The 13,484-nt window shown below is 35.1% G+C and overlaps 1 protein-coding gene across 1 annotated transcript in view; it reads left to right on the top strand.

Annotated features, from left to right (window-relative positions):
* The window catches only part of Brwd3 (bromodomain and WD repeat domain containing 3), a 102,938-nt gene that overhangs the window by 55,540 nt on the left and 33,914 nt on the right, over positions 1–13,484 (top strand). Inside the window, exons 19-23 of the mRNA XM_060375448.1 lie at positions 5,109–5,292; positions 6,913–7,006; positions 8,573–8,722; positions 9,648–9,724; positions 11,360–11,528. Coding sequence (XP_060231431.1) covers positions 5,109–5,292; positions 6,913–7,006; positions 8,573–8,722; positions 9,648–9,724; positions 11,360–11,528 — 674 coding nt within the window. The remainder of the gene's footprint in view (positions 1–5,108; positions 5,293–6,912; positions 7,007–8,572; positions 8,723–9,647; positions 9,725–11,359; positions 11,529–13,484) is intronic.

Genomic DNA, 13,484 nt, shown 5'->3' on the forward strand with positions numbered 1-13,484 from the left:
ACTTGAGATTAATATGTATGTGTGTATTGAATTGTTTTAATTATAATTTATAAAGAAATATGAGTTCTTTGTTAATTTTAATTTTAATTTTTTATATTAATTAGAGTTTATTTACTTTTTATCCCAGCTGTAATACCTTCTCTCATATTCTCCCATACACCTCTCCAAGTCCACTGATAGAGGAGGTCCTCCACCTCTTCCATCTGACCCTAGCCTATCAGGTCTCATCAGTAATGACCGCATTGTCTAAAGCCAGCCACTGAGTTCATGTCAAAGACAGTCCCTGTTCCCTTAATTAGGGAACCCACTTGGAGGCTGTGCTGCCATGGGCTACATCTGTGGAGGAGTTCTAGGTTATATCCATGCATGGTCCTTGGTTGGAAAATCAATCTCAGAAAAGACCCCTGTGCCTAGATCTTTTGGTTCTGTTGCTCTCCTTGTGGAGCTCCAGTCCCCTCGAGGTCTTTCTCTCTTCCCCTTCTTTCATAAGGTTCCCTGCACTCTGTCCAAAGTTTGGCTATGAGTCTCAGCATCTGCTTTGATGCACTGCTGGGTAGAGTCGTTCAGAGGCTCTCTGTGGTAGGCTCCTGTCCTGTTCCCTGTTTTCTCCCTCATCTGATGTCCATCCCATTTGCCTTTCTGAGTGAGGATTGATCATCTTACCCAGGGTCCTCCTCCTTGCTTAGCTTATTTTGGTGTACAGATTTTAGTATGTTTATCCTATATTATATATCTAATATCCACTTATAAGTGAGTATATGCCATGTGTGTCATACTTCTGTGATAGCTCGTTCAGGATGATCCTTTCTAGATTCCACCATTTGCCCATAAATTTCATGATTTTCTTGTTTTTATTTTGCTGAGTAGTATTCCATTGTGTAAATATTCCACAACTTTTGTATCCATTCCTCCATTGAAGGCCATATGGGTTGTTTCCAGGTTATGGCTATTATGAATAAAGCTGCTATGGAAATGATTGAACAAATGTCCTTGTGGTATACTTGAGCATATTTTGGATATATGCCTAGGAATGGTATAGCTGGATTTTGAAGTAGCACTATTCCTAATTGTCCAAGAAAGCGCCAGATTGATTTTCAAGTTGTTATATAAGTTTACATTCCCACCAGCAAAGGAGGAAGGTTCCCCTTTCTCCACATCCTCTCCAGCACGTATTGTCACTTGAGTTTTTGCTCTTAGCCATTCTGATGGATGTAAGGTGAAATCTCAGGGTCAGTTTGATTTGCATTTCCCTGATGACTTAAGGATGTTGAGCATGTCTATAACTGTTTCTCTGCCATTAGATAGTCCTCTGTTGAGAATTCTCTGTTTAGCTCTGTACCCTAGTTTTTAGTTTGATTACTTGATTTGTTGCTTTTTAACTTCTTTATTTCTACATATATTCTGGATATTAATTAGTCCTCTGTCAGACATAAGGTTAATGAAGATCCTTTCCTAGACTGTAGGCTGTCATTTTTTTCTGATGACTGTCTCCTTTGCTTTACAGAAGCTTTTCAGTTTCATGAGATCCCATTTATTGATTGTTGATCTTAGAGCCTGTGCTGTTGGTGTTCTGTTCAGGACGTTGTTTCCTGTGCCAGTGAGTTCTAGACTCTTCCTTAATTTTTCTTCTAACAGATTTAGTGAGTCTTGTTTTATTTTGAGGTCTTTGACCCACTTTGACTTTAGTTTTGTGCAGGGTGATAATTATGGATCTACTTGAATTTTTCTACATGTAGACATGCAGTTGGACCAGCACCATTTGTTGAGGATCCTGTATTTTTCCATTGTATGGTTTTTGGCTTCTTTATCATAAATCAAGTATCTGTAGGTGTGTGGGTTTATTTTGGTTTATTTTGGCATCTTCTATTTGATTCTGTTGACCCACCATTCTGTTTCTATGCCAGTACCATGTAGTTTTTATTACTATTGCTTTGTAGTACAGCTTGAGATCACGGATGGAGATAGCTCCAGAAGATCTGTTGTTGTACAGAATCGCTTTGGCAATTTGTTTTTCCAAATATAGCTGTTAATATTTTCTTTCAAGGTCTGTAAAGAATTATGTTGGTATTTTGATGGGAATTGCATTGAATCTGTAGATTGCTTTTGGCAAAATGGCCATTTACACTATGTTAATCCTACACATCTATGAGCATGGGAGATCTTTCCATCTTATTATATCTTCTTTAATTTTCTTTAGAGACTTGAAGATTTTTTTCAAACAGGTCTTTTACTTGCTTGGTTAGAGTCACCCTAGGTACTTTATGTTATTTGTGGCTATTTTGAAGGGTGTAGTTTCACTAATTTCTTTCTCTGCATTTTTGTCTTTCATATACAAGGGAAAGGTTTTTGAGTTAATTTTGTATCCAGCCACTTTGCTGAAGGTGTTTATCAGCTAAAGAATTTCTCCGGTTGAATTTTTTCAGTCACTCATGTATACTGTCATATCATCTGCAAATAATAGTATTTTGAGTTCTTCCTTTCTGATTTTTATTCCCTTGGTCTCCTTTAGTTGTCTTATTGTTCTAGCTGGGACTTCAAGTACGTGTTGAAGAGATGGATAATGTGGGCAGCCTTGCCTTGTCCCTGATTTCAGTGGGATTGATTTAAGTTCTCTGTGTTTATTTTGAAGTTGGCTATATTGCTTGCTATATATTGCCTTTACCACGTTTAGGTGTGTACCTTTTATCAGTGATCTCTCCAAGACTTTCAGCATGAATGGTTGTTGGATATTGTCAAATGCTTTCTTGGCATCTAAGGAGATGATCATGTGTTTTTTCTCCCTCACTTTATTTATATGTAGGATTACATTGATGGATTACCATATATTGACCCCCCCCCCCGCATTCCTGGGATGATATTTATTATGTGTTCTTAGATTTGGTTTGCAAGCATTTTATTGAGTATTTTTTGAATCAATGTTCATAAGATAGATCTGAAGTTCTCTTTTTTGTTGGGTCTTTGTATGGTTTAGGTATCAAGGTGACTGTGGCTTCATAGAATGTGTTTAGTAATGTTCCTTCTGTTTCTATTTTGTGGAATAGTTTGAAGAAAATTGGAGTTAGTTCTTCTTTGAAAGTCTGGCAGAATTCTGTGCTGAAACCAACTGGCCCTGGGCTTCTTCTGGAAAGGAGACTTTTGATGACAGCTTCTATTTCCTTGGGGGATATAGGATTATTCTCTGTATTTACCTGATCTTTATTTAATTTTGGTAAATGGAACCTATTAAGAAAATTGTCCATTTCATTTAGATTTTCAAATTTTGTGGCATGTAGGCTTTTGTAGTAATACCTAATGATTGTTTAGATTTTCTCAGTGTCTGTTGTTATGTCCCCCTTTTCTTTTCTGATTTTGCTGATTTGGATAGTTTCTCTCTGCCATTTAGTTCGTTTGGCTAAAGGTTTGTCTATCTTGTTGATCTTCTCAAAGAACTGGCTCTTGGTCTCATGATTCTTTGTATTGTTTTCTTTTTTCTAATTCATTGATTTCTGCTCTGAGTTTGATCATTTCCAATCATCTACTCCTCTTGAGTGTATTTGCTCCCCCCCTCCCCAGGGCTTTTCGGTGTGCTGTTAAATTGCTTGTATGAGATGTCTCCAACTTTTTTCTGGAGGTACTTATTGCCATGAACTTTCCTCTTAGCATGGCTTTCATTGTGTCCCATAAGTTCTGGTACATTGTGTATTCATTTTCATTTAATTTTTCAAAGTCTCTAATTTCCTTTTTCATTTCTTACCTGACCTAGCTGTCATTGCGTAGAGTTGTTCAGTTTCCATGTGCATGTAGGCTTTTTGTTATTTCTGTTATTGTTTGAGGTCTAGTTTTAGGCCATGGTGGTCTGATATGATACAAGGGATTATTATATGGTCAATTTTTTGAAGTTTCCATGAGGAGCTGAAAAGAAGGTATACTTTTCTGAGTTTGGGTGAAAAGTTCTATTGGACCTAATAGACATCTATTAGGTCCATTTTATTTAGGACCTGTGTCAGCACCATTATTTCCCTATTTGGATTCTGTCTAGATGATCTGTGCCTTGTTGAGAGTGGAGTGCTGAAGTCTCCCAATTTTAAGGTGTTGGGATTGTTCTGTGATTTAAGCTTTAATAATGTTCCATTTATACATGTAGGTTCTCTTGTATTTGGGGCATAAATGATCTGAATTGTGATGTCTTCTTGGTAGATTTTTCCTTTGATGAGAATGAAGTGTTCCTTCTCATCTTTTTTAATTAATTTTAGTTGAAAGTCTCTTTTATTAGCTATTAGGATAGCTACCCCAGCTTGTTTTCTGAGTCCATTTGCTTGAAAAACATTTTTCCAGCCCTTTACTCTGAGGTAGTGTTTATCTTTGTTACAGAGGTGTGTTTCTTGGATGCAGCAGAATGTTGGATCCTATTTCTGCAACCATTCTGTTAGTCTGTGTCTTTTTGTTGGAGAGTTGAGTCTGTTAATGTTGATAGGTAGTAGTGACCAATGAATGTTAGTTTCTTTTATTGTGGAGTTGGTTGTGTTATTGTGTTTCAATGCTTGTTTTATTTTAATTTTCTTGTTGTGAAGTTATCTATATCCTGTGTTTTCTTGGGTAAATATGAGTTCTTAACTTTCAAATGCAACCATGAGAATTTTTCCTTATTGCTAGCGTGTGAGCTCGCTGTCTTATATAGCAAAGTCTCTAAACTGAACTACAATTTGTGATCAACTCTTGCCCATGAAGTTGCTGTCTTCGTGCCTTAACCTCCCAAGGCCTATACCACTGTTCCTAATTGTTTGTTTTATATTCACATAATTAATTTAAATTTTTGGTAAAAATCATATGTAGGGTTGCATAGAAGTGAATTTATCATTTAAATTTGAGGCAATGCACAGAATATTTACTTATTTCTTGAGTACTTCAGAAAATTATAATAAAACAGTTCTTTATTTGGGTCCCTTGGAACCTCTCACTCAGTTAACTTTTGCTGAGTGACAATCTTCTGAGTTAGAGTTTCTCTGCACCATAGTTTATATCTTCATTAGTAAAAAATCAACATATAGCTCTACCTCTAACAATGATACCCCACTGACTGCTGTTTACAGTGTTCTTCTATCAGTTTTTTTTTCTTGCTTTTACTTCAGCTCTGAGTAGTCCAAATATGGACATACCTTCTTCCCCAAATATTGGCCTTCGGCGTAGTGGTCAAATTGAAGGGGTTCGACAAATGCACAACAATGCTCCTAGGAGCCAGATGGCCACTGAAAGAGATCTTATGGCCTGGAGCAGAAGAGTGGTGGTAAATGAACTAAACAATGGGGTTAGTAGGTGAGTTGACATGGTAATGTTCACAAGAATATTCAAAGCTGTATATTTACAAGTTCCTTTAAAATAGCCTAGTAACTGAGATATTCTAATCAAGATGCATCATATATTAGCTTTTCTATATTAACGGAATCTAATTGCTTCATTTTGTAACAAGTACTCGTCATCTTAAATGTGCTCAGCTTTATGATAGATGCTTTGGAGAATACTGAAAATGTGGTAATTATTGGCAATGTACAGGGTTATTGTTTAAGTTAGGGTAACAATACAAATATTATTAAAAAAGAACTCATATAAACTCTAATAGCGTATTGACTCTGTATTCATCCGTGATTCTAAGAATAAGTATTGGAGCAGTATGGATCTGTAATGTAGGTGTGCTTAAAATGGCATTTAAATCATCATTTATGATAAGACTTAATTGGCATAATTTCAAATCTAGTATCATTATTCTTATGGAATTACTTTTTATTCTTATAGTATATAATTAATTTTAATTGACAATAGGTTATATAATTGGAACAGGTAAATTCAATTTGACCAAACCTTCTAACCAAGTTATTTTTAACAGATAACCCAAAAGTAGCTGGAGAGATGGCTCAGAGGTTAAGAACATTGACTGTTGTTCCAAAGGTCCTGAGGTTCCAAAGGTTCAATTCTCAGCAACCACATATAGATGGTTCATAACCATCTATAATGAAATCTGGTGTCCTCGTCTGATACTATGTAAATAATAAATAAATAAATCTTGAGCCAGGCATGGTGGCACATGCCTTTAATCCTAGCACTTGGGAGGCAGAAACAGGTGAATCTCTATGAGTTGAAGGCCAGCCTGGTCTACAAAGTGAGTCCAGGACAGCCAAGTCTACAGAGAAACCCCCTGGTGACACCCCTCTCCCCCAAAGAAAAAGAAAAAGGAAAGAAAAATGTAGCAAAATATTTTTAATTTCCATTTTTCCCTCTTTGCTTTCTGTTGTGAGTAATAATCAAGAAAAAAAAGACAGCTAGCTAATTTTATTAGTGACAACCTCTGAATACAGAAAATTGAAATAATTCCTTAAAAGTAGACTAGAAATCAATTTTAAATATTCACACACTAATTTTCATTGCAAAGTTACTTTAAGTAAGCAAGTGGTGGAAACAATTTAAATATAAATCAGTAAACTAGTAGATAAATGAATATGGTATAATCATACAATGGTATTTATTAGGCTATAACAAAAACATTCTGGAAACTGTTGTGACATGATTAAAATTTGAAACTTATCTTTCCAGGTGAAAAAAGATATATACAAAAGGACAAATATTCTGAAACTCCACTTAACAGAAAATATTTAGAGCAGACAAAGTCATAGACATAGTAACAGAGTTTAGAGGTTTTTTGAGCCTAGAAGAATGATAAAATGAAAAGTAGCTGCTTAATAGTATCAGAATTTATCTTGGGAGTGATGAAAATCTAATGAGTGTGGTTCGTGGTAGTGATTGCACAAATATTGTCACTGAGGTATATAGCTAAAATAATTACAATGATAAGTTTTATATTTTGAAGTTGTTTACTTCTAAAATTTGATGTTTAAACTATTGAATTATATTTTATTGTCTTGACTTGCAATATTTCATTAGGGTGCAAGAAGAATGTCGAAATGCTAAAGGTGACCTAGAAATTAGTCTTTATACAGTTGAAAAGAAGAAAAAGCCATCTTATACTATCCAAAGAGTAAGTTGGAAACTAATGCTTGCAAATACAAGTTATTTAAAAGGCAACAGTTATGCACAAGAGGCTATTTAAGTTGTTGTCTACTTATATGAAATTTAATCATCTGGTTAGTAATATAAACAAAATTAAATAAAAGATATAGAAGATTGTCTTTTAATGTAGATTGCTTGTACGTCTGGGTGCATATTTCTGTGCTCAAAAATGGAATTATATATATTAGTTTCGGTTTTGGCTTTTGAGACAGGGTCTTTCTATATAGCCTTACTGTGTAGATCAGGCTAATCTTGAACTTGTAGTCCTCTGCCTTCCTCTTGCCTCTTGAATGCTGGAAATACAAGTGTGTGGCAGGTGAGACCTAAAGATTCATCAGGCAGGGATTTCTTCTCAGAGTTAAAGATGACAGCATATTATGCAGGACTTTTCAAACTGGCTGGTCTGTTACTTTTTATTGTTGTTATTACTGTTTTTGAGACATTGTCCCATATCCCAGGCTTGTTTTGAACACAGTTATGTAGTTGAGGATGACTTTTGGTTACTAAATTCCCTATCTTCTTACTTCTACCTCCTGCCTCCATTCACAAGTTTTATAATTATAAGTATGAGCCACAATACCTGGTTTCAAAATTACTTTTTATATGTTGATTACTTTGAGTCGTTCACCTTCTATTCTTATAAGTAACCTAAAGTTTAGTTTATGTCTATTGATTCTCTTCTGCCATTTTTCTGTCAGGAAGATGTGCTAAGTTTTTTTTTTTTTTTTTTTCTGCAACTGAAGAGATGGCTTAGTAGTTAAGAGCCCCAGGCACTGAGTACCCAGGTTTGATTCCTGCACCTGTGCCACCTGACTCATAATCATCCGTAACTCCAATGCTAGAGAGGCCAATGCTCTCTTCTGGTTTGTGTTGTTACCAGGCATTCATGTGATGTACAGACATGCATGGAGGCAAAGCACTCATATACGTAAAATAAATAATAAATAAATACAGTTTTGTTTTTGTAGCTCAGGCTTGCCTTGAATTTATTGTAATCCTCCTGCTTGAGTTTCCCAAGTGTTGGTATTAGAGGTGCGAACAACCATGTAAAGATGTGCTAAATTGATTCTAAAGATATTTTATAAACCTTAAGAATCTTAAGAATGTTAATCTGAAATGAAAGAAGTATAAATGTTAAATCTAATTAGGCATGTTAACACTTTTAACAGACTTTCTTATATTTATTTTAAAGATAAAGTACATTTAAGAATTACATTAAATATAATACAGTTGTTTATTCCTCATAGGATAATTGTGACTATTAATTGTGTGTGTGATTATAGTGGTCTACATGGGTAAATTCTTGCAACCTAGGTTTTCACCAAGGTCTTTCATTTGATCAGAAAGGTTTCAAAATAAGAAAATAATCAGTATTATTAAAAAGTGAATTATATACTTGTAATTATACATTGCTTTACTTTTGATAGTTTATCTTTATCCTTTACCCTGTCCCCTGCCTAATAGATTTATTTTTATATATGTTCTGTTTTGTATTATTTCTTCCATTGAGATATCTTTTCCTTCTCTCTTGCAGAATGACTACCAGCCAAGCTCTGGACGGTCTTTGCGGAGGACGCAACGCAAGCGTCAGCATACTTATCTAACAAGGTCGAACATAGAGCATAATTCACAGGCATCATCTCAAAATTCAGGGGTGCAAGAAGATTCAGACAGCTGCTCGGAGGTTAGATCAGCTGTTATTTATTCACTGCATTTTTTTTTAGTTATTTTTTATTTTGTGCCATCCATTCAGGCTTACTGTTGAAAGTCTCTTGAATAGAAAATTACTTAAGAGGTTTTTCATTAAGGCACTTAGATTTGGGTATGCCACTTAGCTCTTTTCATTGTCTTTCCTGGTTTCTACCTAAGATACTGTCTTGGCAAGGGTATAGCATATGCCAGCAAAATTTGTCTTTGTGACAGTGATAAGATATTAAAAGGAAATCTTCCTAGAAATGGAAAGAACTGTAACATGAATAACAGAAATAAGGTAAACAGTCAAAGAACTGATTCGCTCTGTAATTGGCTTGTATGTCCATTTTCTTTTATTGCTTGATTCTACCTATTCCTTCATTCAGTGTTGATTTATCTCAGACCTACATTCATTGTGACAATGATCAAGGGGTGTAGCAGTCTTTTCTTCTTGTTCCTCTTTGCCCAGTACTATTGTTCTCTAAACAACTCTGTTTGTTAGATCCATAATGAGAGTTTTATTGAACATTGACATTATGTAGTACTTTTTCTCTTCTGCTTTTCATGGTTCTTAAAGCAATACTTCCCCTTTTCTCCATAAATAACTTGACCTTAAAAGAATACTCAAATGCAATAATTTAAAGCTATTTTTAGCATTTAAGAAGGCTATAGGTATTTTGATGTTTAAATAAATTTTCTAAAGGGATAAAAATGTTGTATAAGCAGTATAAAACTAGACCTTGTAAAATATCTAATAAGCTTGTTTGTAAATGTAAGATATGTGTAGAAAAATAATTATGTATATTTTAAGTAAAATATTTGAGGAAGTAATAAAGTTTTATAAATCAAGAAGGTTTTTTTTCTGTATTACAATAACTAGTACTAAACATATTTGAATCACTGTTTCTTTACAACAGGAAGATGAAACTGTTGGCACAAGTGATGCTTCTGTAGAAGACCCTGTTGTTGAGTGGCAAAGTGAAAGTTCTTCCAGGTAGTGTTAATGATTTTGATCAACCCCAAATTATTGAATAGGAAATTATGATTTAATTTAATATGAAATTATGATTTTATAGTTTCATAGGACCATAGATAAAATCATATCACATAATAAAATATTACATAATAGAAAGATCTGTGTTCAAAACCTACATACCATGTTTCTTCATTACTCCCAATAGATTTTGTGGCTGTCCCTATAGAGTTTTTGTTTTTTCTATCTGTAAAATAAGCTTTTTATGCCCAGGAACTGTATAGCTGGATCTTGAGGTATTATTATTCCCATTTTTCTGAGAAAACACCAGGTTGATTTCGAAAGTGGTTGTACAAGTTTACATTCACACCAGCAATGGAGAAGGGTTCCCCTCCCTCCACATCTTCTCCAATGTATGTTGTTTCTTGAGTTTTTGATCTTAGCTATTCTGATGGGTGTGAGATGGAACATCAGTGTTGTTTTGATTTGCATTTCCCTGATGACTAAGGTTGTTGAGCATTTTTTAAAGTGTTTCTCTGCCATTCCGTACTTCTCTGTTGAGATTTCTTTGTTTAGCTCTGTACCCCTGCAGAGACTGGTGCATCAACCAAAGTCTGTGCATAAAGAGGACCTAGACACCCTGCTCAGATGTAGCCCATAGACAGCTCAGTCTGTATGTGGGTTCCCTAATAAGGGGAGAAGAGACAGTCTCTGACATGAACTCAGTTGTCTGCTCCTTGATCACTTCTCCAGGTGGTGAGACCTAGCCAGCCCGCAGAGGAAGAGAAACCAGACAGTCTTGACGGGACCTGATAGGTTAGGGTCAGACAATAAGGAAGGAGGACTTCCCCTCTCTGTGGACTAGGGGAGAGGGATAGGGGAGGAAGAAGAAGGGAGGGTCAGGCCAGAAGGATAGTAAAGAGGGGTTACAACTACAACTGGGATACAAAGTGATTAAATTCTAAGAAAAGAATTTAAAAACCTTCTTAAATTTATGATTCTGCATCTTTGCAACTATATAATTATTTAAGATTGTGTGGGCTTTGTTGTTGTTGTTCTTGTTGTTTGGAGACAGGGTTTCTCTGTGTAACAAAGCCCTAGCTGTCCTGGACTCAACTTTGTAGACCAGGCTTGCTTCAAACTTGGAGAGATCTGCCTGCCTCTGCCTACCGAGTGCTGGGATTAAAGGTGCATACCACCACCAACCAGCTCAGTTTTTATGTTTTTGAGACAGGGTCTCACTACGTAGCTTTGGCTATTCTGGAATTTACTATGCAAACCAGGCTGGTTTCATACTCATAGGAATCCTCCTTGCGTCTGGGATTAAAGCCATGTTCAACCATGCCAAGCTTTTATTTTGGTTTTAAAACTATATCTCTTTCATCATTTCAAGAATAAGATTCATATTTATTTTTAGGTAGTTTCTTACTTCCAACAGAGATTTAAAATTCTGTTATAGTAAACTGAGTATTAAGTTTCATTTTCAGGAAACGTTTCATTGAAATCAAATAGTGACCAAAAAAAATTTTCTTTTTTTTTTCCATCCTTGTCATTTATAATACTCTTGAATTTAAAAAAAAATGCTCATATTTCCATGATGAGGTAAAACTACTCATTTCCTATATTTTGGCATTTATAATTTTTCTTTGTTTATAGTGATTCATCAAGTGAATATTCTGATTGGACAGCAGATGCTGGGATAAATTTGCAACCTCCAAAAAGACAAACAAGACAGGCAACACAGAAAATTTACAGCAGCTCTGAAGATGAAAATATGAAGTCATTGGAAGATAGGCAGAAGAAACCTAAACAGATTAGAAAGAAGGTATGTATTGTATAAGTTGTTTATTTTTGCCTGTTAATATTTGAATATTTAATAGTGACATTTTTCTCTGAAAGGTACATTGTCTTAAAAACCAATTAAATAAAAATTAAATTTACTCTAAAGAATTTTTTAATTTCTTGTTTTCAAAGATAGAAGGTCAATGTCGTCTTTATAATGTTATTAAACTAGAACATTGACAATTACATATTAATATGAAGCAAAGTTCTGCAATAATAAGCCATAACAATATAAAATAGTTATTCTTGTCATTACCCAATTATAAATTTATTCATATATATATTTTACTTATAGGTTGGAAGAATTTAATAGATTTGTTTGTTACTTGACCTTATTATCTTTTCCCCCATAGGACCATAATGCTTACTCTACATAGTTCATTGAATTTGATAGTTAAATTGACATGTTATTTTCTTTAGGTGTACAGATTTTAGTATGTTTATAGTGTCTTATAGGTCTAGTACCCACTTATAAGTGAGTATATACCATGTGTGTCTTTCTGCTCCTGGGATACTTCACTCAGGATGATCTTTTCTAGTTCCCTCCATTTGCCTGCATGGATTTCCTTGTTTTTAAGAGTACCCAGGGTAAGATGATCAATCCTCACTTAGAAAAACAAATGGGATGGACATTGGAAGTAAGAGAAAACAAGTAACAGGACAGGAGCCTATCACAGAGGGCCTCTGAAACACTCTACCTAGCAGTGTATCAAAGCAGATGCTGAGACTCATAACCAAACCTTGGACAGAGTGCAGGGAATCATATGAAAGAAGGGGGAGTTAGTATGACCTGGAGAGGAGAGGAGCTCCACAAGGACCTAATGTATCTGGGCACAGTGGTCTTTTATGAGAATGTTTCTCCAACCAAGGACCATGTATGGATATAACCTAGAACCCCTGCTCAGATGTAGCCAATGGGAGCTCAGTATCCAAGTGGGGACCCTAGTAAGGGGAACAGGGACTGTCTCTGACATGAACTCTGTGGCTGGCTCTTTTACCTCCTACCCCCACTTCCACCAAAGGAGGAGCAGCCTTCCAAGGCCACAGAGGAGGACATTGCAGCCAGTTCTGATGAGACCTGATAAGCTAGGGTCAGATGGAAGGGGAGGAGGACCTCCCCTATCAGTGGACTTGGAAAGGGGGAGGGAGGGTAGGATTGAGAGGGAATGTGGGAGGAGGCTACAGCTGGGATACAAAGTAAATAACCTGTGATTAATATATAAAAGTAAAAATTATAAAAAAGTTTACATGTTAATGATTTAACAAGAATGTTCTATTGCTGTACTTTCTATTATAAAATAATTACTGTTCTCTTGAAGGCCAAGAATTCTGTTTATCTAAATGGAAAATGGCTGATGCCATTAAAAAATGAGCTATCTATATTCTCTTTATACAAAATTTAAAAGATATTTAGGTGCTAATACAATAATGCCATTGTTGTAGTAAATATAATTACTAGGGCTTGAGGGTAGTGTTTTAAACAATACAACTGAGCGATATATACCAGATATTTTATGTCATTTTTCATTTTTAGAGAGAATCTTAAGTTGCTCAGGCTAGCCTTGAACTTGGCAATTCTGTCTCAAATCTTCTGTCTTCTTGAGTATCTGGGATTATGGACCTACAGCCTCTGGTCCATCATATATTCTTGATGGGCATTATTGTGTTACTATCATTTTATTTGATGTGGTATTCTAGAAACATAATGAGAAAAATGTAGTATTTTAGAATGTATACAATGTCAGTTATCTGCAATCTAAATTTGAACTACTTGATTTTTTCTATTATAAAATAAATATATAATACCTATGGGACTATGTTGAAAAATTATATATTTTCAGTGTGCATTTAATCTGGTATTTTTCATAATTTCTTTCTGCCTTTGTCATACTACTGTTAATGAGTTTGCTCTTAAGAACTCTTATACTGAATAGGGGTT

The sequence above is a fragment of the Meriones unguiculatus genome, chromosome X (genome assembly GCF_030254825.1).
Source record: "Meriones unguiculatus strain TT.TT164.6M chromosome X, Bangor_MerUng_6.1, whole genome shotgun sequence".
Lineage (NCBI taxonomy): Eukaryota > Metazoa > Chordata > Mammalia > Rodentia > Muridae > Meriones > Meriones unguiculatus.